The following is a 27,511-nucleotide window of genomic DNA, read 5'->3' as shown; positions in this document are numbered from 1 at the left end:
AAGATAAAGATATAACATGTTAAACCTTATCTTTAAGTCTCTTTTGGATTTTTCAAAAGATCACCGATCAACTGACATCTTGCGCTAGTGACATCATCTGGAGCCAGAGTTGCAGTTGAAGCCGCCGTAGCCACTTCCGCCAACAACACTTTACTTACGGAAAAAAACAGCAATGTTGGCGTATTTAACATCAGAACAGCTTCTTGTGTTGGTCTGAAGCAGACGTTCACAGATATGGAAACTTCAATGACTGTAGTGATTGTTTTCGTTACGTCTCCTCTCGCCGATCCTCCTCTGCTCTGCTAATCCAGAACAGATCGGCTGCAGGAGCCGTATTTGTCAACAGAGCTGTCAATCATCCTTTTTACAGCATCAAATAACTAATTAAAACTAAACATGTCAGAAAAATGAACACTTGGACATAAATCAGCATGATAAGAACTAACTATAATGACAGACACCATGCTTGAGAAACATTTATTTGTCGTGTATTTTGATTTCATAGTTTGACTCATGTCCCATCTGTTAACATGGAGTAGGCGGGCTTTATGACCTATACTGCAGCCAGTCAGCAGGGGGCGATAGAGAGATGTTGGCTTCACTTTTAGGGAGCTGTCATGTCGTCCATCTTTTTAAACAGTCTATGTGCCAACCATTGCTGTCCCTTACTGAGTCTGAGATGATTGTCGGGTTGGTGTTATTTGCATCACACTGTATGTGATACCTGAAAGATTAAATGATAGGAGCAGCTTATAAAGTAGTAATATACTTTTATGCTCTTATGAGGTTGCGATAAAAGAGAAGGACATAGAGAGTTTCTATTTTAAATATGAATGACTGTGTTCTATATCAGGAGAGGTGCATGACGACATTGGGGGATGAAGGCAGTGAAAACCAGGCTGCTCAAAGAGAAACATGTAACTGGGCGATATGGACGAGGCTTTTCTGCGGGGGAAAAAAAGAAGTGCTCAGTTCATGAACATTAAATGAGCACTTTACTCCTTCCTCTCTGTTCTTCTTTCTCTCTCTTTTGCATACAAACAAGTTAAAAATGTGTGCATGCATGTATGTGTGTGTTTGCGTGTTGTAATTGTAACAGTGAACGGCTCTGCTAATTCCAGTCATGAGGAATGACCTGCTTCAAGTGGGCTGGAACACCCAAGTCTCAGGAGACAGAGGGGAGAGTGTGCGTGCACGTGCGCACGCGCGTGTGTGTGTGTGTGTCAGCATGGGTTTGGGAAGCACAACATCAAAACTTAAAACAAGCTGTTCCTAACATACCCACGTGACTCAAGTTGTTACATGTTCCACTTCTCAGTGGAGGCAGGGAGAGGGTGTGTGTGTCTGTGGAGTAAGAGGGGATGTAATCAAGAGTAGAATACATGAATAGTTTAATTTACAGTTACTTGTGCTACTTCTTGTAAGTGTAGAGTCTGCTAATGGACGTGCACAAGCTTGTGTGTGCTCCCACTGCTAAGGATGGCTGTTATTCTGCAGCTTGGGGCCGAACACCACGTTAAGCTGATTGATCCCAGAAACTGTGTCGCTTAGCAGGGTTCCAGCAGGCTCCAAACAGGCCGGGCCGGGATGATTATGTGCCATTACAGAGAGAAATGGGCTGGTGGAATTGACTGGGAAACTAGTAGTCCAGTTGCAATGATCAATTTATCCATATGGAGAGAGAAAAGAGAGAGTGTCAGAAAGAGGGACAGATAGATAAAGGAGGGAGAGAGTGGATGAATGAGAAAATAACATAACCAGCTTCAGAATAAGCTTGATCAATGGTCTGAATGTCTCATTTCTGGCGTGTTGCTAGCCATTAATATTTACTTAGTGGGCTTTTAGCTCGGCAGATGTGGTCAGCAGCAATGAAGGCATGGCAGGGGTCTTTTACCTGCAGACAGATCCATGGGAGGTGCCTGGATGAATGATTGAGAAGGGACACAGTAGGAGATACCAAGTGGGGACAACACTGATGAGTGAAATCAAAGACAGGAGGTGTAAGACACACACAGAACCACCTTGAGAAAACTCTTAAATAAGCTGCACAGAGGAAGTTTGCCTGTGTTCTATGCTACAGTAATTGTATTGTGCTGTTGTTGCGCACAATATGGAAGAAAAAATACGCTATTATTTAAAGTGTCTCAGCATTTAATCATGTGTCTTTTGTGCTTTACATGTTAGTCACAATCCAAAGTAAAAACAAGCTCCACATTCAGTTTAGGATGATGAATCTGTTCCTTCATCTCTAATGAGAGAACGAACACTGAGAGTTACCATCTGTCACACTCTTTACACATGACTGACCCGCTTTATTACTGTCAGGCACTCGACTTAGCTTACTACTGCATGTGTTCCTATGTAGCTAATGTAATCACATCTAGCAAACCGCGGTGAGGACGACTGGAATGGCTTTCTTAATGAATTCCTACAGGAAGCAGCGGAGGGAAGAGCAAGACAGATGCTCCAACTGTAATTGGCCTCGGCGTGTCTGCATGCATGTCTGTTCACGCTATTCATCAGTGTAAAGGAGTGTAGAATGAATCGGAGAGGCACAAAATCAAAGACGTAGCTGTTTAGGTGCCCAAACCAGCATTTTAGCAGTTAACTCCTGTTAACATGTACACCGTGCATTCACTGTCAAAATAAGACTTACATGTAAATGGACTGATTTAACCTTGTGTGTGTTAGACCAGTGGTTCTCAAAGTGAGTTTAGTGGCACTGTGGGATGCTTCACGGTCCTATTGTTCCACCGTTGCTGTGCACACAATAAATAAACATATTCTGTCACCAACAGATCTGTCGAAATATAATGTAATACCTCATAAACAGTAAGGTCCTCACTTTTAGTTTCAATTACTTTGCAAATGGAGATCATTGAAACTGGTGTGTGTGTGTCTGCATGTGTGTGTGCACTGTGCATAAAATTGCATAATGTATGGCTGGTTAGCAATTAGCTAAGCTAACAGCTGTAGGCGTTTATCTATGTAGGTTTTTAGATGTTTCAGACTGAGTGGTTGTATTCCTGCTGCTATTAGAAGCAGGAGTTATCATGCATTATTCATAACACCTGCCCCATTAACAAAAAGCCCCATGACTCCATCCATGTTTACATGAACTTGGCAGCTTAATGTACGTTTTTTGCGCACCACTTGACACCACAGTGAGCGTGCTCAGTTCAGGGCAGGGCAGAGTCAGGCACAGCACCCACATAGCTCCCATCTGTGTGTCTAACCAGAAGAGGGTGCTCCATTGCATCAGTGTTAGCTCAGTATTGCATTGTAACACCAGAGAGGTTCACCAGGTTTATCCAGCTTGATGAGTAAAATCACATGAACATTATTAACTGAGCTACAAGTTCGATGGACCTTCGTGTGCATGTGCCTGAAAGTGGTGACAGGAGTCACCCGAGTGACTGTGCTGGTTGTACAGCAGGGCCAGTCCTGTTAATTCTGCTCTGTGTTAAATTACATATCGACCCCCAGTCAGCCAGCGCACAGCCACATTACCATGTCTATCAATCTCAGATTGGAACTTTGCCAGAGGGGCCTGTGCCCATTTAAACACACAGAAATATGGCAATAGTCTGACACACTTGAGGGGGATTGTATGGTAGAATGTGTGAACAGAACCTTTTTAATAAAGTCTGATCATATATTAAGAGTTGCTTTGCTAACAGATCCTACATTGAATGTCTTTTATAATAAACATCGTCTTACTACAGTCACCTTGTATTCCAAGATTATGTTACTACACTGCATGATTGCGTCTTTTTGTTTCGTTTAAATTGTTATTTGAATGCAGTACTCGACTAAGACTTTGCTGGGACTTAGCTACCTCGGTATAACTGATACATGAGTTCATACATGTTTGAAATGAGAGCTTTTTTCTGCAGAGTGGACGTTGTGTGTGTGTTGGTCATCTGTGTGATGGTTCTGCTCTCTCCTGTAGCTCAGCTGTTATATACAACTTCAGGGTTACTGTGCTTTTGTTGAAATGTGTGCAGACTGCTGTTATGTACTGTGAATCCATTGGTTTTATCAGCGCTTCAAAGGCCTTTGCTTCTAGTATGAAATCATGTCTTTATGTAGAAACACATGCAGCTGGTAAAATGTGCTTCAAACACCAGCTATTATTAAATTAGGTCAGTGTTGAGTAGTATGTGACTCAGGCAAAGATGTCTAGGTTGTAATTTTAGAATCGACTCATTGAACTGGCTGGAAACTGCTTTTGCAAGAGAGGGGACCAGCTGTGTCAATAGACAATAATATTTTTTGCTGCCAAGGAAGAATCTTTTGAAGCCGAGGCAAGCATCTTCCCACGACTTCGTACACAAACGGGCTGACTAATTGTCACACCCGCCTCATGTAGCTTTAAAGCCATTGGAGAATCTTAAAATTGCGTGATGGAAGTTTTTTGCAGGAGCATTCATATACTTTCCTTCGATGAATGCATGTGTGTTTTACTGCCAATAACTTGATACGCTTCAGTCACCTTGGAAACGAGTTTTAAGACGAGATAAGAGCAGTGTCGAGTGAAACTGGAGCTGGGCCTGGGAGGATACAGGCAGTGGACACACACATACAGAATGATATCATTAGTGTGGTAAGATGGATGAAAGGAGCTTCATGGGAAATGAAACTGAGATGAAGTGACATATTAAGAAGCATTAAGGACACAAAATGTACACAAACCACCTTAACCTGCAGACAGAGAGAGAGAGAGAGAGGGAGGAGAAGAAGCAGCTGTGAGTGCAGCAGGCAGAGCTGGTATGTGTTGATATATCTGATGGAGCTGCGGTAAATGAAGTGAAAATTATGAGTTCAGAGTTCAGCTGTAGCCTGCAGTCATATTTTTGTTGTTAGTGATATTACTTTGATATTAAGTTGCAATTCAACACATACCTCTCTGCTTGCTTTCACAATCACACAGAGGACTTTTAATTCTTCTTTTTCTCATTTTGTTTTACTTGCATCAGTTAAGTTATGCTTTCAACATTATTGCACCAAAGACCATTTGCAATGAGCTCATTTTCCGTCACCTTCTATGATAGTTTTTAAATAAAAGGTTCATTCAGGTTTCCTCTCTCAAACACAAACTTCCTCGTGGCTCTTGTATATCCTTTCTGCACTACTTTTAAACCTGCTCAGAAATGTCACAACCCGCCTCATCGTGACCTCTCACTGCATTTTCGTTTGTACTCTTGCCAATATTTTAAGCAGAATACGCAACTGTTCACCTGGTCTGTGGTTAGTTGTGTAGCTTATACACTCCCATGTCAACATCACAACACAACTCTGTACTCATCTTTTTTCTCTTTTTGTATAAACACCTTTATTATTGTTTTTGATTGATGGTAACAGAATGTATGTATCATTTAATAGGGAATCTCACTTGTCAAGCCCCTTGAGGGTTTCGGGGTTTCCCCTGCACGTCTCCTTTTCTTAAAATGTTGTTTTTTTGTTTTTTTTATTTTATTAATATGTGCTAAATAAATGAATAAAAATAAATGAGTAAAATCACTTTGACAGTAGGAGAAAGAGGTTGTGTAAAAAAGTATTGAACTAAGGTCCTTGTTCCAAGTCATTCAGTTATTTCTCTCTTCATTGCAACGGAAACTTACTTGATTTTATGTAAGACGGGTTGTTAAGACAACCGCATGCAGTGCACATGCGCCGGAGCTGCCTCTGTCAGAGTCATTCTCACTCAGCCCTCATACTTAGAGGCATGTTTCTTTTTGACTTGATCAAAGAGGTTGCTTGTAATGCAGCCTCCGGCAACATCTGTCACACTGCACCGCCCGTTGATAATTGCATTACACTTAATATTCTGCTTCTGAAAAACCAAATCATGTCCAAATTGTACAAAGTTTTGTTCTTGTATTAATTTTGGAGTAATTTCATCCTGCCTCTGAAGCAGTGTGATTTCCGCTCATGTTTTTATTAGCATCCGCACTAGTTTGATACTTCAGATGCACTTTATCTCATGTGACATTTAAAATCTGCTCTCCTCTGATACAAACACCACAGCCGATCCATTCCATGACACCTGACTTACACTCTGTATACCACCACCCTATAATAGAGAGACCAATTATAAACTTGGCACCCACAGGAGCTACATCCATCATTGTGTGTATGCGTGTGTGTGTTTGTTTGTGTAAATATATGTTGTTTCATTTGGTAAAAATCAAACACCATGACATTTAAAAGTCCTTGCCACAAACATATATCTCTCTGCTAATATCCAGGATAGCTGTGCGCGAGTGCTGCTGTTCCGGGGGGCCAATAAAGAGATAAAGAACTACAACAGCCAGACCGCCTTTCAGGTATATGTGGTGTCCAAGAACTACTGCACTGTCATAGCTTTCCTCTCTGACATGTCAAAGCTGGATGGATTAAACTACCTGTCTTACCCGGCCTAATGCTGCTTCACTGAATATGTAGATTGAGATTTAAACAGCAGCCTCCAGCCTCACTGTTTAAGTTCCAGCCTTTCTGGTTGATGGAGTCTGTGTGAAATCAACACTGTCACACACTTCCTGTTTAGATCTAAGTTAATTTGTTTGCACAAAAGGCAGGCTCGTCCACACAGTTCCCAGAACATTGTCATAAATACAGATTGTGCACACCTGCCACTGCTCCGACTATTTATTGGGAGGCTTATGGAGTAAAGAAAAACAGTTCTATTTAAATTCATGTGTTTTATGAGCCCCTTAATCACCTTTTTTCTGTTTCCCTTCACTCTCCACATACCTCTTCCATTTCTCCAGGTGGCTATAATAGCAGGAAACTTTGATCTGGCTGAAATCATAAAGGTCCACAAAGCATCAGATGTTGGTAAGCTGACAGCAACGGTTGCTCATCACCAGGCTGCTTTTATTATATCATAGATTGAAATGTATTATAGACTTGAATGTATTATCATGCAGAGGTCAGGCAAGCACACTGGATAGTGGAGGAGCTCAAGGAGTGTGAATACAGGTTATCTACAGGTGTGAGGAAAGAGGAGATGTAAATGTGAGTGTGCATGTGGAGAAGGTTTCAGGATTCGATTGCATCCCTGCTGAGTTGAGCAGTTTCTCTGTGACAGGAAAATACAGGGAAACTCTGCCATCTAGTGTGGACAGAATTTAACAGCCGTTTGTACACCAGCAAATATTTAACCCCTTTTAATAATTAACAGGTCAAAATAAGTGTTGGATGTTTGTAGACATTTGTTTATTCAATCCATGTGAAAGATTTGCCACTTCATGATTGAACTATAGCTACACTTTACCCAGTGATTGTGCTGTGGTAAAATGCATCTTTTTTTTTTTTTTACATTATAAGAGTAAAATCCAGTAATGCTAATAATCCTAAACAGCTTTACTTGTTCTGTAGCCTGGGTAAACACATAGCAAATGTAGTGAAATAACTACATACTGATCAGATTAGTGCAACCTAGTAACCAGTGTTGTGACAAGTCCCAAGTAAGTCTCAAGTCATTTTTTCACTGGCAAGTCAAGTCAAATCAAGTCACAGGTTATGTCAAGTCAAGTTGAGTCAAGTCCTTAGTTAAGGCAAGTTAAGTCCCGAGTCAAGTCCCTTTTTTTCCACCCAAGATCCAGCACTCTCACCTGTAGTATCCGGTCTTTATAAAGAGAAAAGACAAGGTATTAGTAGCCCGTCTAGTAATGATATTATTGGCCAATGTATAGAACCTGTTCAAAAAGTATGACATTGAATTGTATCTGTATTATCTTGACGCAGCCATGATGATGGTCTGATCTGAGACAGTATTGTGTAGTAATGAGAACGACTGATGAGGCTTCTCTTTGGGGAAAAAATATCAGGTAGCTTGTGTTGTGTATGTATGTTGTGTGTTGCCATAGCGAGGAGTTTGACTGACAGCCAGTCATCCAATCATGAAAATCACATACCAGGGAGCTTTTTGAGTCGTCCAATCATGATTACCAGTTTGCGCTGTGTACAGATTTGATAGTTAGACAGAAACATGACAACATTGAATTATATAATTTTATATTTAACAGCTAACATTCAAACTTGTGAATGCATACAAGTCATCCGAGTCTTCATGCTTCAAGTCCAAGTCCAGTCTCAAGTAATTTATTTTAAAGTCATCAAAACAGTGACTCGAGTCGACTCGAGTCCAAGTCATTAAAATGACCTTGAGTCAGTTATTTCCCTTCACAGCTCCCTCTGCTTACTACAGTAGCTTCTTATTTTAAACTGAGTCATTTCAGAGGTGCTCTTGGACAGCGTGTGTCTCTGTCTCCTCTCAGTGCCTTTCAGGGAGACCCCCTCCTATACCAACCGTCGACGTGTGATGACTGGCCCCCTGCCCTCACCGCGCTCCCTGCTCCGCTCTGCGAGTGACAACAACCTGAACGGGGACCACGATCACATCCACGGTCAGACCCCCAGAGAAACTCGTGGACGTCAGGGTCACTCGCCTGTCCCCTCACTGCGCAGTCTGCCAGCTTTCGGGCAGCAGCACAGCAGCCTCGGAGAGGTAAGATGGAGCTAGTGGTTCTTCAAAAAGGTGTTTGAGTTGTTATTGCGTGCATGGAAACTATAAACAAGGCACAGGTGAAGAAAAAAATTGACGTAACACTATTCATATAGTCTCTTTTTTTCTGGCTTGTCCATACAATTTTTTACACGCGCACATGATACCTGTCTCTTTTCCTGCTCTTTGCCAGAGTCGTCACGGAGAAATCCATGACAGCAGTCTCCAGAGTACGGGCAGCTCCAGATCCTCCCACTCCCGCTCACCATCACTACATCACCTGCATGAAGACGACAAGCCGGTTCCCAGGCGGTCCCACAGCTATGGCTACCCTCATGGACACAGCCATCGTGGCAGACTCAGGTCTGTAAGATTAGCCTCGACCTCTTAAATTATTTCTAGTGATGACTATCTGTTACAGAGCAATCTCTTTCTCCCTGTTCCTAACTCATGTCTCGTAGTCACACATTCAGTCTTGGCAGCTTTTCCCTCTAAATAGATGATCTGTGATTGGCCTTGTTATTAAGCACTTTGATATTTAAACAAGATCTCAAAAAGCAAACAGCCCCATGTGATGAGTCTGAATCACTTGTTAGTCACCAGGCCACATTCTGCATCCTCTTTCCATCTGCTACAGCCTGCTACTGGTGATAAACATGACATAACATCAATCAGTGCCAAATCTTTTTTTTATTTATTCAAGCATTAATCCCACAGGCACATATAAAAGTCGTTTCCCTGTCAGAACTGTGCCTGCAACCTCCCGGAAACGTTATCTGTAGGAAGGATAAACTGGGGATTGAATGGGGTACCTGATGTTTATTGGCTGATTGAAACACTGATCAGTGTGAGGTTTGTTATAATTGCATTTGGTGTAGTTGTTGTGTGACCTGTGCTCCTATCAGAGTATGGGGGTAGTGTTCGGTGGAAAGGTGTGTTTCTGGCAAAGACAGCAACTCTATTTATAAAACAAGCAAGGCGGAAGTGCAGCCTTCGTCCTGCTGGGAGGACAGAGGGCAAATAACATACCTCAAATCTGTGTGTGATTATATGCATGAACGTGTATGTACAGTATAAGCACTTGCACAGGCCCAAGAGCATGGGTGTTTGTACATTTCAGTGAAATACAGATAGAAAGAGGCTAATAATGATCACCATGGGGACCAATTGACGGCTGCCGAGCTGTGAATGTGTGTATGTATGTTTGTGTGAGAGAGAGAGAGACTGAGAGACGGAGAATCCACTCCAAAATTAGAGCTGTGAGTAATGTCATTGGACGGGCCACTCAGTTCAAAACAGCTTGTCACTCGATTGATACATAAATCTACAGATGTAGTTGTGCTGCTGGAACAAATCCCCTCCCTTGTAAGATGAACCATTAGACAAACTGCACAGTGAACTGCGGCTCTGATCGCATGCTGGAGCCATAGATTTAAGTCGTTGTCTGACACTTGTTTTGTTAAGCTTTTTATTATGATCATATGTCAGGGCAAGATTACCTACGCACAGCACACACCTAATGTGATTCCTGGATGCCACTCACTGCGTGTGTGTGTGTGTGTGTTTGTGTGGAGCAGTCTGATGTCTGACAGGGGAATTGCATTACAGACACAGCTCCAGCCGCACTCCCCTCTCACTCTAATACTCTCCTGTCACTTTACTCCATCCATCAAAGACTCTCTCTCTCTCTCTCTCTTTCTCTCTCTCTCTCTCTCTGTAGCTCTCATTCTGTCATGCATGCACACACAAACATGTACACACAGTGCCATTAATCTACAGCAACCATCTTTTTTAAGAACATGTACAGTGCATCACTCAGCATAGCAACACTAAATTATGTCGGCATTTTCCACAATCTTGAATTCAAATAGAAGGTTACTAGTTCGAATCCTGGTTCGAACGAAGTGGGCCTGCCTGTGTGGAGTTTGCATGTTCTCCCCGTGGATGCGTGGGCTCCCTCCAGGTACTCCGGCTCCCTCCCACAGTCCAAAGACATGCTCGTTAGGTGAGTCCAAGTTGCCCTTAGGTGTGGGTGTGAGCGTGAAAGGTTGTCTGTCTCGATAGCCACTTTCCCCCTGGTCAAAAAACCCGCTAACACCCGCTGACATCTGGCCTTTTTGCTTAGTGGGAAAGGTTACAATCGGCATTCAGACCCGGGTCCAATGACTCTGCAGTAGACCCGGGTGATTATTTCCTCGGCTCCAATCGGCATTGATGGGAACACAAAACCCGTGTCGACACGCTAATCTCCTACCCCTTTCCGGCACGATGCTATGCTCCGTTTTCTTTACTGCAAATTCCACCCGTCTTCATCCGAGCAGCGCTCGAACATCGTTCCAAATTTGTCGGTGCCGAGTTTGATACACAGACTGAATGAGTAATAGATACAATAAAGACCTAACCAACTTAACATCTTCACTGTTTACTCACCCTGTTTAGCCGTGTCAGACGGTGACGCAGCAGAAAAGAGACCAACAGGAGAATACTCCACTGGCAATGGGAAAAGAGACAATCGGCATTTATAAGGTCTGAACAACCCGCGTCAACGCGCTAATTTTGGTGGGAAAAGAGTATTTGAGTCAGCCCTGTGGTTGACTGGCAATCAGTCCAGGGTTTACCCCACCTCTCGCCCAATGACAGCTGGGATTGGCTCTAGCCCCCCCACCCCTCCGTGACCCTGAACAGGATAAGCAGAGTAGATAATTAATGGATGGATGGATATAAAAAACACTGTGTAATAACCCCCCTCTCTTTCTCTCAGACATATTTTGGGCCCTCAAATGGTAACAAATTATGTTACTATATTTGGCACTTAATTGCCATTAATGTCCACTGACGCAGAAACACATGTTGTACTCTGTGCCTGTGTTAAAAGTGTGTAGCTTTGCGAGGAAGAGTGCAAAGAAAAAGATAAGGTAAAAGTGAAAAAGAAGAAGTCCTGTGTCCTGGCCTAAATGTCCCTCTGTTCAAAGGGTATTGAGACCTTGTTCTTCAGCGTACATTTCAGCGAGGTGAATATATAAAAAGCCCAAAACGAGCAGCTGGTCTCCATGGCCAGAACCTGCACCCAAGTGAGACTGATGCTGTCCTTGAATATTTTCCCTCTAATATTTCTCCCTCCCTCTCTCTGTTTCTCTCTCTGACCTTCTGTTTATGCCCATGGTAACTCTAGAGGCAATATGGGTACCAGGGGAGTGTGAAATTAGCTTGGCCGGTCAACAACCCGCCTCACGGCAGACTCTAGCAAGTTCCTGTGGAACCCGCCATCACCTCCTCCTCGTCGCACGTGTGCAGTGCTGCCAGGGTTCAATAGCTTGGCCGGGCTTCAGCAGAAAGTTTAGATGGGGACGACAGAGAGGATACAGAAAGGTCAGAGTGGTTTATTTAGACTAGATCACAAAATAAACACAAACAAAGCCCAACAGCACAGATTAAAGCAGAAAAGTGTGCGTATAGACATCAATCCAGCTGACGTGGTTGACGATGTAATAGGACATGACAGTGGGTGATGATATGATAACATGGCAGCATTTTATTTAGGACAAAACAAATTTGCATGTGTCATTAAAGGTTAATTGGCTCTTTACCACAAAGTGCTGCCAATACAAAGAGAGCTAGAGGACACTGTCCTGTCAGTGTCAGTGTCAGAATAAGTGATATTTAGCTTTGAACCTTAGGACCAAGTTATCAGTCTGGGTTTGACAGAAAAGCTCCTTAGCTGCCAGATAGAAGTCACTATGTTACAAATGTACAGTACTTCTGAATCGTTTGGTTCAGAGATGCTTATTGTAAGTTTCCTTCTAGTTTATTAAAGCACCACCAGCTTACAGGTTCTAGTAAAGACAGGGTATTATGCAGTTTCACATTTTAAGACTTATATAATGTTACAGTGTCCAGACTAAATGTGGGTGAAGTTTCGAATCTGTAAAGGTAAAAGTATGTTGCAGTAATCCCCAGGCTTCTCAGCTCAGTCTACTGTGAACGGCAGGTTTCACACAGTTTTTTCTACACGCTGAGAGCTGGCCAATCAGAAGACAGCGGGCTTGTAGGGGTGGGGTTTCTTAAAGGGACAGAGCTCACTGAGTCGTTTCAGGCGGAGGCTGTGTGAGGGCCTGCATAGAGCACCAGTGTGAGAAAAATGATGAGTTTCTTTAACTGTAAATTATGCTAAGCTACTCCACAGGTATTACAGATTAAAATATGAAGCTTGAAATTAACATAAGACCCTCCTTTTAAAACACCTACCAAGACTATGGGTTGGACAAAATGAATGATGTAAAGATCTTGCTGCCCTTTATCTAAAAAGTATGGAAACACCAAATCTTCATTTCAAATCACACAACGTTGCCTAAAACATTTTGTGTTAGCTGGTGGGGTCAGTGAGCAAGAAAAGAGTGCAACCCCTCATGTGATGTTAAATGGTAACAAGCAGAACATGGGGATGTCCCGTTCCCTTCACCTTTTAATCCTTTCTTTGTTGTTTTCCTCACCCCTTTTTCACTCCGTATCTTCCCCCTTTTCTCTGCTTTAGTCACAGCAGTGGCTGCTGCTGTGGAGATTACCCATGGTGTCTTAACCCAGCCAAAGGGCTGAGGTGCTCAGAGAGGAAAGAGGACAGGAATAGGGAGGAAGAGTAGGAGGAGATGAGGAGTTAAGCTTCTTCTGCTTCACCTGTGGAGAACTGACATCAAAGGAGGGCAAAATAGTTTTCCTCTGTGCATGTAAACATTTGTGTTAGAGAGTGATGCTGTTTTTTTTATTCTTTGCTTTGTTGGAAACATTGATGCTGACACTGGCCTTGACACAATAATCAATAAGTCATCAATACAGTCAAGTCATGCAGTAAAGGATGCTTTATCAGTGTACAAGTATTATACAATCTTAGCAACTGGTACTAAGGCTACCTCCACCCTCATACATCTTCATTTTAAAACACAGTTTTAAGTCAGTAACCATCTCCTTCTAGACAAGCATTTAAGCACTTTCACTCCTCAAGGCTGATTTATTTTCTTCTAGAAAAGATATGTGCATAACGAATCAAGGAGAGACATAGTGACTGATAAGACCCAATCAGCTTCTCTTCAGCGTCTTCTGCCACACATTTCTGTCCGGGTGGTCGGAGCGACAGCATAACAACGGTGGTGTAGGTGTCGCATCCAAGAGCTATTCCTGGAGAAATTTAAGGTGTCCTGAGGCCAGATTGGATATGTAACCCCTTCAGCGTGCTCTGTGTCTGCCCTGTGATGTTCCCATATTCAATGTATCCATGAGGCATTACTCCGAGCCCCTTCTGCATATCAAAGTCCTTCACCTTGTCGCTGAGGGGGATCCCACAGACCCTGCTGGGGAAACTAATTTTGCTTTCTTGTATCCATGATCTCCTTCTTTCTGTGAGTACCCAGAGCTCATGACCATAGGTGAGAGTAGATAAACTGAGAGCCTCCTCGCCTTCAGGCTCAGCACACACACATGAAACACCTGTCACATTCAGATTCTTTCTTACTCTCACTTGTGAACGAGACCACAAGATACTTTAATAACTTAACTTTGGTTGGAAGTCAGTTGATTTTAACCCTCATAGTACTGTATTTAAGGGCTAGATGGCTCATAGCAAGGCCCTGGATCACTGTATTCCCTCAGTCCAACCACAGAACACACCCAGACTTTGTCAGAATCCTTCTTCAAGTCCTTAATGCGAGCATTTTAAGTTTAAGAACGGCACACTTTTTTATGGTATAAGGAAGTCTTGTATCACAATATCAAAAATTTAAATTTGCAAGAAAATTATTACGGCTAACAAGTTGCGAATTGCTTTTCCTGTTCATTATAGAAGCGCTCGCCTTCGCTTTAAATCAATACAAGCATGAGAGATGCCTGTGTGTCCGTGTAAACCCTGCCCCTGCATGTGTGTGAGTGTGGAGAGGCGGGGGCGCTCAGCTGAGAGCAGAGAGCGCATTAGGTGGAGAGCAAACTTGAGAGTTTGATAGATATTAGCAAAAGAACTGAAGACTGCACAGAGAGCGGCCATCGTCATGACGTGCTGCTTCAGAAAACCACTGAAAACACCGGTGGCAGCGGCGTGACGCCTGCACAGTAATTCCAAATTCCAAATACGCCACGCAGACGTTTATGGGCTTAATGAATCAACAAATCAATGATTTACCTCTTTAGAGCCTAAAATGTGCCAGAAGCGACCAAATTTAGGCTTTACAGCCAGTCGCCCAGCCCTAGAAGTTAATGTGATAGAAGTTTTGTTTTTCCATATCGTCATGACTGTCGTTATCGCAAAATTTTGTGAAATATGTGATATAATTTTTAGCTCTCCCCTAGTACAGAAATAGCACTCTGAAAAAGATGCCAAGGCTTAGTTAGTTTATCCAATCTGCCCCTGGTTTCTTGAATCCAGCTGCAGATTAGGGTCATGTGTTGATCACACCAATTGACCATTTCCTCTAATTTTATCTCATGGTAAAGTCTCTGCTAAGTATAAGCTGTCCATGTACAAAAAGATCTGTTGCTCATGACATTTAAATGTGCTACCCTCTCAACACTGAGCAATGAATCCACTCTTCCTCCACCCTGATAGCCGTAAAGACTCCCACTTTTGAAAGGAAGAATGAGAGATCATATACTCATTCAAGTGCAGTAAAGCAAGGACAGACTGATGATCATTGGGATGCAAAGTGTGATGCTGATTATGCCGATGTTTATAATGCGCTCATCTCACCTTCGAGAGCTGTGCTATTTGAGGAAAAAGCCATTTACCTGAGAAGTCAAGGCAGTCATGTGAGAAAATGCTACACTCAAGCGGCTTAGCAGGATGGCATCTGTGTAAATGGCACTAAATGACATTTTCCTTTGAATCTTTAGACGTATGGAGGCAGTTCATGGATTTTGACTCACAAACTGAGGAAGCTAGACTCATTACCGCGCCGTTCAAATGTTAACCTGTCTTTAGTGGGCTCATTGATTCTAATCTAGCATCTGATAGCTGGCAAGCCCAAATTAATGGCTTTAAGACTTCTGATAACCGCTTCTTATCTTTAATTCTAAGTTTGGTCCAATCTCAAGCACAGATGAAGAGGTGAAAGGCACCTTATAAAGAGGACAAAAGTCTGTCCTCTGAATCTTTTCCACAAAATCCACTTCAAAACATCATCCACCTCTGCTCCTTCTTAAATATACATCTCTAAGCTCTGGATTGCTTTATTTAAAGAGGGGGTACTATGCTGTTTCACATTTTTCATATATATAATGTTGGACTTCCAGACTAAACGTGGGTGAAGTTTCAAATCTGTAGGTAAAAGTATGTTGGAGTAATTCCAAGCTCAGTCTGCAGGCTGCTGTGAACGCCAGATTTCACACTGTTTTTTCTACACGCTGCACTTTGAGGCTGGCCAATCAGAAGAAAGCAGGCTCGGAGGGGCGGGGTTTCTTAAAGGGACAGAGCTGTTTCAGACAGAGGCTGTATGAGAGCCTGCACAGAGCACCAGTGTGAGTTGTTTTAACTGTAGATTATGCTAATCTACTCCACAGGTGTCAAAGAGGGAAATATACAGCTTGAAATTAGAAATGAGAAATTAGAAAAATATTCAAGAACAGTTAAATGTATGTTGATTCCATTCTGACTCATTGTTTTTAATGAAACCAAATCAAGAAATCATGCCACTATATCACTTTTCAAAAGGTTTGAGCCCGTACATACTGAACAATTATTAGAATAACATGTTTTCATGTTTTCACCTCATTTACATAAAGCTATATTGGGAGTCAAGGTCACTATGATCTTTGTAGTACCTCATTCATTAGCTGTAGCTCACTGTATTGTACCAGCATTTGTGATGAATATAGAGAGATATAGTTAATTAAGATCAAAATCCATGTACTTTGAAGCAAATTATTTATGATAAATCAACAGTTATAGAGATCTATATTTAGATTTCTAACTTATCAGAATGTTATATATATATTTTCTTTCCTTTTATTGACAGTTGCCATCGTTACAGAGGCAGGCCTGGTGTGCAAAGAAACGACGGAGCTTTTGTAGTAGACCGCATTAGAACTGTGTGTATACACTCTGCGTGTGCGCATGTAAAGGATCCTACATCTATATCTCGTCGGAGCCTCTTATAATGAGGCACAGTAAAAGAGAAGAAGAAACAAAGAATATAAATAAATGAGGGAAAAAAGTTGTCATGCAGCTCAAGTCTGCGTATAAGGACTTTGAAGCACGTCACCGTGCGAAATTCATCAAACAAGTGGCGTGCTTCCAGTCTAAACGTCAGGCATGAGATTTAGGCATCTTATGCATGATGGTCATTTATTGCATAGGCAAAATAGGAGTGAAATATACCAGAGAAAACTATTTAAAGCAACTATCTAACAGTAACACATGAGCTAATGAGGCATAAAACATTTTCATACAGCTCAGGAGAAAGGCTGGTGAGTATCTGTCACCTTCCTCTGGAGAGCAGATGAGGAATAAATTAGTGCTAAAAAGTCCTTAAACATTTTTTTAAAACTTCCTGATCACTATTAGAACAAAGAGGAGTCTGCGCTTTCCTCTTGCCCAGTTTTCAGGTGGGCCGATAAGCTGTATTAGAGTCTGAGAGGCAATCAAATCACGTAGGAGTGGAATATTAGATATTACCAAAGCGGAGTCATGGGTGGACCATGATAATAATGCTTACAAAGGTGTGGTGATATCTGATCTATGGTCATTGAAATGTAGCTCAGTATTATGACAATGAATATGTTAATGCTTTTGCCAATTTAGCCTCACACCATCAAAGACGAACAGGTCATTAAAGATGAGTAGATACCAGAAACACTCTCCCACCCCATCCCTTCTTTCTGACACCCAGCTTACATGTGTAGACCCAACCATCGTCAGCTCAACTGCAGGGGGCAGCCGGGGTCAAGCTGTGTACAAAACCTCTCAGCAGGTGTATGGCATGGCAGAGGTGTTTGAGAGGAGGAGGCAGGTAGATCTATTTTTTTTCTCCCTGTGTTACTTTGACATAGCCCTATATCCCTGCTCCTCCTCTTCTCGGCTGTGTGTGCCGCTGATGTTCAGTGCCGGGGTTCAGACATTAACATGCGGCAGCCATCCCGGCCCCTCAGTCCCTGCGGTAATTGGAAAGCCGTCAGCGAGCCGTTGTTTCGACGGAGAGGGGGGGGGGACGGAGAAAGAGAGGCCTGTGCGATGGGGAGAGCAATGAAAAGCATTAGAGAGTTGGGGAGAAAGGGAGACAAACAAGGCTTGAAATAAGGAAAGAGGTAGACAGATGGAGAGGGAAAGAAGGGGAAAGGGCACAGGAGGGTTAGAATCAGGTGAATGAAAAAATGAAGGGTATAAAGTGACTCAAACAATATGCTGGGGGAGACATGGCAAAGACTGAAAGAGGTTGAAAGGTGGGCAGACGGGGACGAAGGGGTTCAGAGATTTCTTGTTCCTCAAGGAAATGTTGCGAATAATAGATTCAAAGTCTCAGTTCAGGACATAATCAAACCTCCTGTTACAGTGAATGAAAGGCTAATTTGTCTTTTTATAATACAAACCCACCTTTAAGCAAATCCCAGACAAGCTCAGCATCTCATTTTATTAAATGTGTGTGACAACATATTTTAACGTATTGCCAAAATATGCCTGAGAGAAAGCATTGACAACACAGGTAGCAGAACAATAATACTGAATACAACCTACACAGTGAAGGCAGAGAAGTGATGAATGAAGACTAGGCGGAGCTCTGCTGCTGGTGTATTAGAATTCACCACCAGAGAGAGAGAGGGAGAGGGAGAGAGAGAGAGGGAGAGAGAGTGAAGATGCAATGCGAAGAAATGTTGAGAAGGAGACGATAAGAGGGTGAAATGGAAGTGAGGAGGGAAGGAGGGGATTCAAGGCGAAGGGAAAGAGGGAGGAGCAACAATTAAACCAAATGGTCTGAAGCTTTTGCCCCCCGCCCCACTGCACACAAGCACACACACACACACACACACACACAAACACACGCATACACACACACACTCATGCACATTCTCTCACAGCCTGCCTCAGGGAGCCATGGCGCATGCACGCTCGCAGGCAGACAGGCAGGAGGAGATCAATCGCGCTGTGGGACCAGTGTGTGTATGCGAGTGTCAGCGATGTGTTAGCGACATGCTGGTGGTGGCGTATGCCATGCTAGCGGAGGTGCAATGTTAGCAGGAGCGGAGGGGGCTGTCTGTGTATGTGCCTGTGCGCACGGCTAGAATGCACACAGAGGGCTTGTGGTGTGTGAGTGTGAGCGAGCCGTCAAAGGGGAGGGGAGCCACGGAGCGCAGCGGCAGCAGCAGTAGCAGTAGCAGCAGCAGCAGTAGCAGCAGCTTTGCCCGAGAGTGTGTGAGAGTGTGTGAGAGAGCGTGTGTGTGTGAGGGGTGGAGGGGAGAGGAGAGGCAGACGCGGCGGGACTCCCTGGAGAAGGAGCGGGAGTCGGGGAGCAGACCCAGCCTCTCTCCTCCACAGCAGGTGAACCAGGACCCAAGGACGAGGCAGGATCTGTAGCCCAGCCTGGAGCAGCTGGAACTGGGGACACACGGGGGGATCTCAGTCCCTCTCTGGAGGAGGCTTCTGCTGGAGCCCCAACTCAGGATGTGTTTGACTAAGGGGGCTTCCAGGCAGATCTGAAAGACCTGCACAGAGAAGGAAACAGGGCAGTCCCTCTTACCGTTTCACATTTCTGCTTCTACCTCGGTCAGGATGCGGGGAAGAGGGGAGAGATAGAAGGGGAGGGTAAAAGGGAGCAAGAAGGATATTGTCTGTGCTATTAAGGAAGAAAGAGAGGGAGTAAGAAGAGGAGGAGGGGGAGAGTGGTTGGGAGGAGTGTACCTCCCTCTCATGACTCTCTCATGGAACACTGACTATTGACTGTTGAATGGCCGGCACTGGAACCTGTTTATGAATCCCTCCCTGGCCAACGTTACAACCAGGGGGTGTCACCAGGTTGCTGTCCCGCTGACGACCATGTCGGTGACCACAGGCTTCAGTTACCAGCTCCCTGGAATCACCACAGTAACATATGTGTTTGTTTACAGCCCGGGCTCTGTCCAGCGGGACCCAAGCCCCCCTCATCACACCCCTCCAGCACTGACGGGCCCCCGTGGGCCCAAACGGAAACTCTACAGTGCTGTCCCAGGACGTACCTTCATCGTGGTCAAGCCCTACACGCCACAGGGGGAGGGAGAGATCCAGCTCAACCGTGGAGAGAGAGTCAAAGGTAGGTTGTCAACTATTATTTGTTACTACATCACTTACTCATCCCACCACTGTGTCACTACTACTTTTTGATGATCATGTCAGTAACTCTCTGTCACCACTAATGACATGTATGATCTCCTGTAAAGTCCATGGCTACGTGTGGCTTTCATGAATGTCAGAGCTTGTTTTGTGGCAGAATTAGGGAGCAGAATTTCATGTGCTGCCACATTTCTCAGATACAGAGCACACCATTACTTCACTTTGTTTCTGGCTGCAAAGCCGTTATGTAATCTTTCAACCTGGAAGTCATTTCAGTGTCATTTGAGCTTGACATTGTGGGGTATCATTTCACTCAGTTTGTAAATATGCTTCTCTCTGCTTTACACAGAGGTGCAGTGGCTTCGCTTTTATGTGTTTGTGTGTGTGCTTTTGTCTCCATCCATGCTTCACTCCAGACTATGACTGTAATGACGTAGAAGGTAAACTCCATAATATTCTTCTCACCCTGTATCTCTCCTATACACCTCCGTGTGTCAACCCTACCACCACGGTGTAGCTGTTAGTTCCTGGCCCTGTTTGAATCCACTTGAACCATGTGTACGATCTCAGTAGTAATCTGTGATTACTTCAAGGAGAGGGCATGCAAATTCAAACAGGTCCCGTGTGCTCTTGGTTGTTGGTATTCAGATTCACACTGTGTCCTTCCTCCTTTCCGATAGTGCTTCCCCCTGAACGTACACCTGCCTTTCTCCCTCCTCTTATCACCTGTCCACAGACACTGAGCTCTGCGTTGACCCCACACCCTACATCCTGCCACTCCACATACATCACCATGGATCAAACCCTCATTAGCTTAATGGAAACAGTTCCCTCATGTCCTCAGAGAGGCCGGAGAGAGAGCGGCCACACTCATGCTGAGACCTCTCATGTTCCTTTCAGATCTACGGAGGCACAGGAAGTACAGATTAAGGGTCAATTTGGAATTCCAATTTGGATCTGGTGTAAACAACCATAACACAGACTAGTCTGAAACCACTGACACATACTGAAGTTTTGTTACCTTCCAAGATGCTTTCTCCCTTCCTGCCTCTCTATCATTAAAAACCTCTACCTCCTCCTGTATCCTTTGATGCCTCCTCTGTACAGTATTGTGTGTACTTCACTGGAACACTGCTTTCATTTTACAGGAATGACTTTAACAGATGACAAATTCAGATTCAACGTTTCAGACTGTTGTTTCCGCTGAACAAAGCCAAATGATACAGAATTGTGGGGAACCGTGATGCATACTGATGTTGACACAAACGTTATCGGAAATGTGATGACTCAACAGCAGCTAGTGTGCCTCCATCTCCTGAATGGATCTGCTGTCACTGGTTTTTCCGTCGGTGCAGCCGAATCCATAACCCTGCAACAAATGTGAACACACAGGGTTTTGCCGTTCTTTCATGTTGGCCATGCAGGAAACAAGCTTACGGTGGCACGGCTGCCAGAACCACGGCCCAGCCAAGTAAACCATCTGGCTCTGTTACGCAACACTGACCATCGTAACCAGTACTGTGTGGCATCCACTATGAATCTGTTGTCCTGGGATAAAAACTGAGAAATGCATCATCAATGTCAACGGGTTGTTGAGTATCTCAAAGCTCTGAAAGTTTGTTTGTTTTAGGAACAAAACTCTGTGTAGTGCAGTGATCAGCAGGGAATGACCGGCCCTCCTGGTGCGCCGATACACAAGGCCTGGGAAGCCATTTTTTATAGGGATAGATGACCCCTGGTTGGATACATAATGTATTTCATCTCATCTGCATTCATAAATGGATGAGTTGCTAATAGTGATAGCGTTCATTTGCAATGGAGGACAAGAGGAGGTAAGGCAAGTGAAATAGAGACAAGGCTGTATTTCTTCATCTCTTCCTGTCCTTCCTGTCCACCTTCAAGGACCCTGAGCTGACCCAGAACAAGCCATGTGTGCTTGTGTGAGCGTGCATGTATGAACAAGTAAATTACCACAGCATTGTTTGTACCAGAAGCTGATACTGCTCAGGCAACAAACATGTTGATGATTCAGTTGTAGTTAAATAGCCTCTTTACCCTGTTAACCCCGCCCCCACACAGTCACTTGTACACTCATCTCTGTTAATATCCTCACACCCTTGTTCATCACCAGCCATACCAGAGGAGCATCTTTATGATGAGATCACACTGGGTAATTCTCTCTGAATGATTTGTCTGTTTGGGTTTGTCTGTGTGTGTCGTGTGCTAGCTTCATTAGCATAACTAGCTCTGAGCTATTAGCTCACCTGTTAGTAGGTTAGATTGGTGGCCTGTTGAGATGGGGAGTATTATATGCTGTGTAGTGAATGATGTGTCATACTGCGTGGTATAATGAAGACTATTGATTTTGTTCTGATTTGATTTCTACTGTTTTAGTCGTGAAGGATCTGGACGAAGATGGTAAATAAAGCAGTTTTAGCAAACGCTTCCCATAGCACCAGTTTTATGTAACACCCACATCTGAACTTAGTTGTTTTAGACTGTGTCATGTGACTTAGGGAGGACAGTTGTCTCCACATAAAAGCCTTGATATTTTGATTATGAGTTGTTTTTTTCTCACTGCAAGTTATTCATGCCACATTGAGTGGACCAAGTTTTAATCTTAAATGAAAGCAAGCAGGTTAACCAGCTGCTTACCCCTTTTTTTAATGTAAACTGAAGAACAACTAAATTGTATCTCTTGTTAAGATTCCCCATAAACATTAGCAGAAATGTACTCTATGAAATCCAAGCTGTAATGATTTGTCTGTTTGGGTTTGTCTGTGTGTGTCGTGTGCTAGCTTTATTAGCATAACTAGCTCTGAGCTATTAGCTCACCTGTTAATAGGTTAGATTGGTGGCCTGTTGAGACGGGGAGTATTATATGCTGTGTAGTGAAGGATGTGTCATACTGTTTGGTTTAATGAAGACCATTGATTGTGTTCTGATTTGATTTCTACTGTTTAAGTCATGATGGATCTGGATGAAGATGGTAAATACAGCAGAGTTATAGCAAACACTTCCCATAGCACCAGTTCTATGTAACACCCACATCACATATCTCTTGTTAAGATTCCCCATAAACGTTAGCGGAAATGTACAGTATGAAATCCAAGCTGTTGCAGTAAAGGAGTCTAATGACAACAATGATTTGAAAGAGTGCAAAGAATTATCCGAGCACGACTCAGACTGCAAGTGAAATGTGGGAGCGCACAGGCATGAACTTGTAAGAGTCAAATACGATCTAATCACGCAATCCCCATCATGCTCACGCTCATTTCTAAATCTGCTCTCTTAATTTTCTCCAGCTTTTGTGGCAGCCTCTGAGCACTCGAGATCACAGAGGTCACTTCCAAAACACTTTTGAATCGCAAGCTGCAGCAAGACACGACTGCAGGCCTCGGGGTCATGCCGTTTTATAAGTCCTGTCAAGGAAGAAGGAAGCTTTCAAGTTTCTTTACTTCCTTTTACTTGACTCTCAAAATTACTCTTCCATTATGGATTTAAAACACTGTAATTTATCAACAATTCAAGGCGATTTGATACATTTATTGTTAAAGATACAATCCCGAAGATTTCAGTTTGTGTGCTCTTGAGCGCCTCACACTGGCAATAATCAGTAATCACTAGAGCACTCTTCCCAACTTAACCAGACGTCTACGACTGGCTTCCTTTGTCATGGTTCTAACTCTTGATTTTCGTTTTCATTTGTAGACTGTTTGAATTAATCTGAGTGTTTCTTTTTCTTTGGATTTTCACTTATTTTTAAAGTATCTGTAGTCATCAATCTTTTCTTTGTTTGTTCAGATTACTGTTTCCTCGCAATGCTTACAGAAACCGGAAGTGCAGCTGCTTAGCTCCGCCTACCCTCTCTGACAGATCAACCACTGCTGGATGATGGAAAATGCATCACTAACTGGGCACCGCTTGTGATTTATCTGCGAATGTTGCCACAGACACCCAGTCCATGTTATATACTGCAAATGCAAAGGCTTTCATCAGTGGGCCATAGGCTCAATTACCATTGTGTTACCTCATTCGGCGATAGACAGTGACTGGGTTTGTGATTGTTAATTTAAAGCATTAACATTTTCATTTTCATCTTTGCCTGCGTCTGGTGGTTGAAATTGCCACTGTCACAGGTTTTATTTAAACAGCAAAAGGAAGTCTGTGAGGATGACCCTTCACTTCAAAATCAAATAGAACAGTTGACGTTCAGACTACAATTTAGGTTTGAGCCGAGTTCATTCATACTGCCACAAGAGGTTGGGAGCAGCTTTGAACATTAGGAGCATCAGGATGCTTATTGCTGGCTCGAACGTAGTTATACAATTCCACTTGCCTGCTCAAATCATCTGATCAAGATTTAGTCATCCTTAATCGTTTAGTCATCCTTAGTCATCTTTAAATTTAGTTCTGGCCTCACAACTGCATGCTTGTGCGCTCACACAGTTCACTTGCAGACTGCGTAGAGCCCTGATTCATTTTGTGCTCTACTAAATCTTGTGTCTCATACGTAGTTGTGGTGTAATCGTGCTAGTTTCTCACCTGCAAACAGCAAATACGTATGTTGATGTTTAAGTATTGTGGTTTTACTAGTTTAGTTACCTGTGACATTAAGTGTTAACACTGTAATAATGATGTATTGATCATGTGATGTCTTATAGCTGACATCCCGAATACTGAAGACAATGCCAGTTATGCCAGTGACATTAACAATGATGATGATGATGATGAACATGATGATGATGATGATGAACATGAAGGTAAAATGTATATGTTTCTTATTAATTTTAAAAGAAGGATGACAAAGTGGTTCAAACTGTAAATTACTGTAGAGACACATTCAGTTACAATTCAGCTCCCACAAATACACAGTAAGTGTACAGGTTCGTGTCCTTTGTGGGACTGACAGACTTCTTTTCAAGTTCTCTTGATCTAAAGTGTGAGCGGATTAAAAAAAGGAATATTTGAAATAATATGTAAGTGAAAGGAAGAGTTTTATGGCGCTTAAAAGTGGCGCATGATTCCACATTTTCATCCTTCATTATCACTTAGACTAGCACTGATAGATGCCTATATAACCCCCATTAACAACAGTAGATGCTCCTTGAATTCGTGCTTATTTTCGAGTCCCCTCGTTTTATCCATTTTGAAGAACTGCTCGTAAAAAGAGTCAGTCTTCACTCAGTGGTTGTCAGTGTCTGTCTGCTGTCTGAGATCAATGTCTCTAGACAGCTTTTGTCTAGACAAACAGCCCCACTGTCCACCTTTTATCAGGGTCATCCACGTCCAGCTCTCCAGGCAGACTGTTAGTTGCAGGTAATGAGATCTGTTTGTCCTTCCTTACTCGCTGACCGACACTGGACCACAAAACTAGCATGCACCTGGTATCATGGGGTGTTTGACGGTGTGTGTGTGTGCGTGCACGTGTGCTTAGGTCAGTGATGGGGGTTCATAGAAATGGATGCTTCCAAGGTTATCGGATTGTGTGGTCTGGTTATGAACATGTGTGTATCTGGCTTGTGTTTGCGTGATGCCATTGGTACGCTCCATTAACAGGTTGGCCAGGCCCATCCCCCACCCTCATGAATCCCCTCTCTGCACTCATTCCCGTGCTCACCCCTGTGTTTGTTTTCTGCTCTGTCCATTCATTTATGTAATCTGATCTCATCAATCGGATGGACATCTCTTGAAAGGCCACTTACTGTCCCCATGGTAACAAACAGGGACACATGCCACTGTAACCTGGTCGAGCTCTTTGTATACATGTGCTCCAGTGCACATACATACTCCTAGTCATACACATGTACACACTTCCATAAAGTCGAGTCACAAAGGCGACACGCAGAAACACATTCAAAAGAACCGACGTGTGAATCAACATGCTGGTCCCTTACCGGGAGCTTTGAACTGCACACTCAGGACATCCTTCTCCTCAACAAGGTGACACATTTAAGAGCATGCTTCCGTAACAATGTATTACATCTCACACTTACACACACGCACACACACACACAGCACATTCACCTTCTCCAAACGCCATTATAAATCTTGCAGACAGCCATGAAAATGAAACCAGCGCAAGTAACGTTGAGATTAGACATTCACAAACATGATTAATGGGGTTTGGCCGCACCCAGTGTGTACAGAATATTAACACAGCTATGGGCAGTGGAGGATACCTGGACCAGTTATAACTACAAACACGCACAGACACACACACACACATACTGTTTTTAATGGATTGTTCCAGGTGTACAGTAGCGTCACACAGGTCCAGAAAGCAGCTATTACTGCTGTCATGATCTCTGAGAACACACAATAGCCCCGCCATTTACTAATGCTGGCATAGTGATCACCTGTCACAGAGCTGCTAAAGCTTTCTGTTGAACCTTTTGTCTGAATGTATGCTTCTCATCCTATCCTCTTAGCTTTGTCTAGCAATGGCTACACACATATGTACATTGCTGTGTATGTGTATGTATGTGTGTCCTGCATAAGTCCAACAGCGATTATTCTCTGCAAATGAGGCAGAGTGCATAATGTTTTTGACCAAACAGCGTGCAATTGTTCAGACTAAAATGCATATGCATCTATCCGTTACCAAGCAACAGGTACTAAGTGCATAACAGCTCTGACGTGTCATTTTGAGACTGAAATAAAAACGGTAAAATTATGCCTTTAGAGACTTTTAAAATAATCCTTTTGGCTCTGAACAACAATATTCTTATGACCTGCGTATAATTTTCTTTCATCAGAAGAAGTACTCCTCAATTTTCTTTATCTGATTCCTACAAATCAGCTTGGATGAGAGCCTGTGAGCTCAGGGTTGAATTCAGACTAAGTATCATTGTTAGCTTCCCACAGTGAGCTTAGGGTTAAATTAATTAGGATTCCTCTCCAACTGTTAGAAGTGTGAAGTGAACCGTTTGTGTGTACGTGCAGGTATTTCTGTGTATGTGTAAGTATGAGCATCTCTCCATTGTTGTCTGTATCATGAAACGTGTATGTGTGTGTGGTGAGTGCCTGTGTTTGTGTTTGTCTTTGTGCAGCATAGTGTAAGTAATTGCCTCCCACAAGTTGGATAAACAGCATCCTTCAAGTATTCAGCAACCAGCTGTCCTGATATCCGAGGCACATATGGAAGAACTGTCTCTCTCTCTCTCTCTCTCTCTCTCTCTGCGTCTTTCTCTGCCCTCGATCGCTCTGTCTGTCTCCTTCTCTGCCCTCTGACTTTCTGACCTTGTATGCATGGACGATTTACACTTTGCTGTTATACTTTCTATGTATCTTCCACATGTATATTTGCACTTAAATTGCACAATGTGAGACCGAACTTGCATCACTTATGCAAACTTTGAGCTACCAATGTATTCAGGGCATTTAAAGTTCAAGTATGACTGCACTTAGAGATGTAGCAACTATCTCTTTTTATAATGCATGCATGTGTCTAAAGGGAAGCCCTGTTGACCTGTCAACATGTGTGACATTTTGGCTGACCGCTGGGGTCGGCCCTACACACGGGTCTGTATGTGACTGACTGAGTGAGTGACGGTACTTTCAGAGCCGTAGATAAAGAGAGTTGCGACATCGTAATGGTGGACCAAGGAGCATATCAGACCCACAGTGACGCGACTCTCTGTCTGTACGGCTCTGGATACTTTGTTCAGGGAGTAGACGGGGCTGCTCGTCCGCTGCTCGTCCATTGTCCCCACCTACGTCAC

At 43.3% G+C, this 27,511-nt stretch overlaps 1 protein-coding gene across 1 annotated transcript in view; it reads left to right on the top strand.

Annotated features, from left to right (window-relative positions):
• shank3a (SH3 and multiple ankyrin repeat domains 3a) overlaps positions 1–27,511 on the top strand; it is a 143,777-nt gene that overhangs the window by 63,654 nt on the left and 52,612 nt on the right. Inside the window, exons 8-12 of the mRNA XM_069685922.1 lie at positions 6,252–6,329; positions 6,774–6,840; positions 8,286–8,515; positions 8,706–8,875; positions 19,586–19,767. Of these exons, the coding sequence (XP_069542023.1) occupies positions 6,252–6,329; positions 6,774–6,840; positions 8,286–8,515; positions 8,706–8,875; positions 19,586–19,767 (727 nt within the window). The remainder of the gene's footprint in view (positions 1–6,251; positions 6,330–6,773; positions 6,841–8,285; positions 8,516–8,705; positions 8,876–19,585; positions 19,768–27,511) is intronic.

The sequence above is a fragment of the Semicossyphus pulcher genome, unplaced genomic scaffold, assembly GCF_022749685.1.
Source record: "Semicossyphus pulcher isolate SPU_LCO1_2020_fin unplaced genomic scaffold, fSemPul1.0.p SCAF_8, whole genome shotgun sequence".
Classification (NCBI taxonomy): Eukaryota; Metazoa; Chordata; class Actinopteri; order Labriformes; family Labridae; genus Semicossyphus; species Semicossyphus pulcher.
This window is presented reverse-complemented; position numbering and strand designations above follow the sequence as displayed.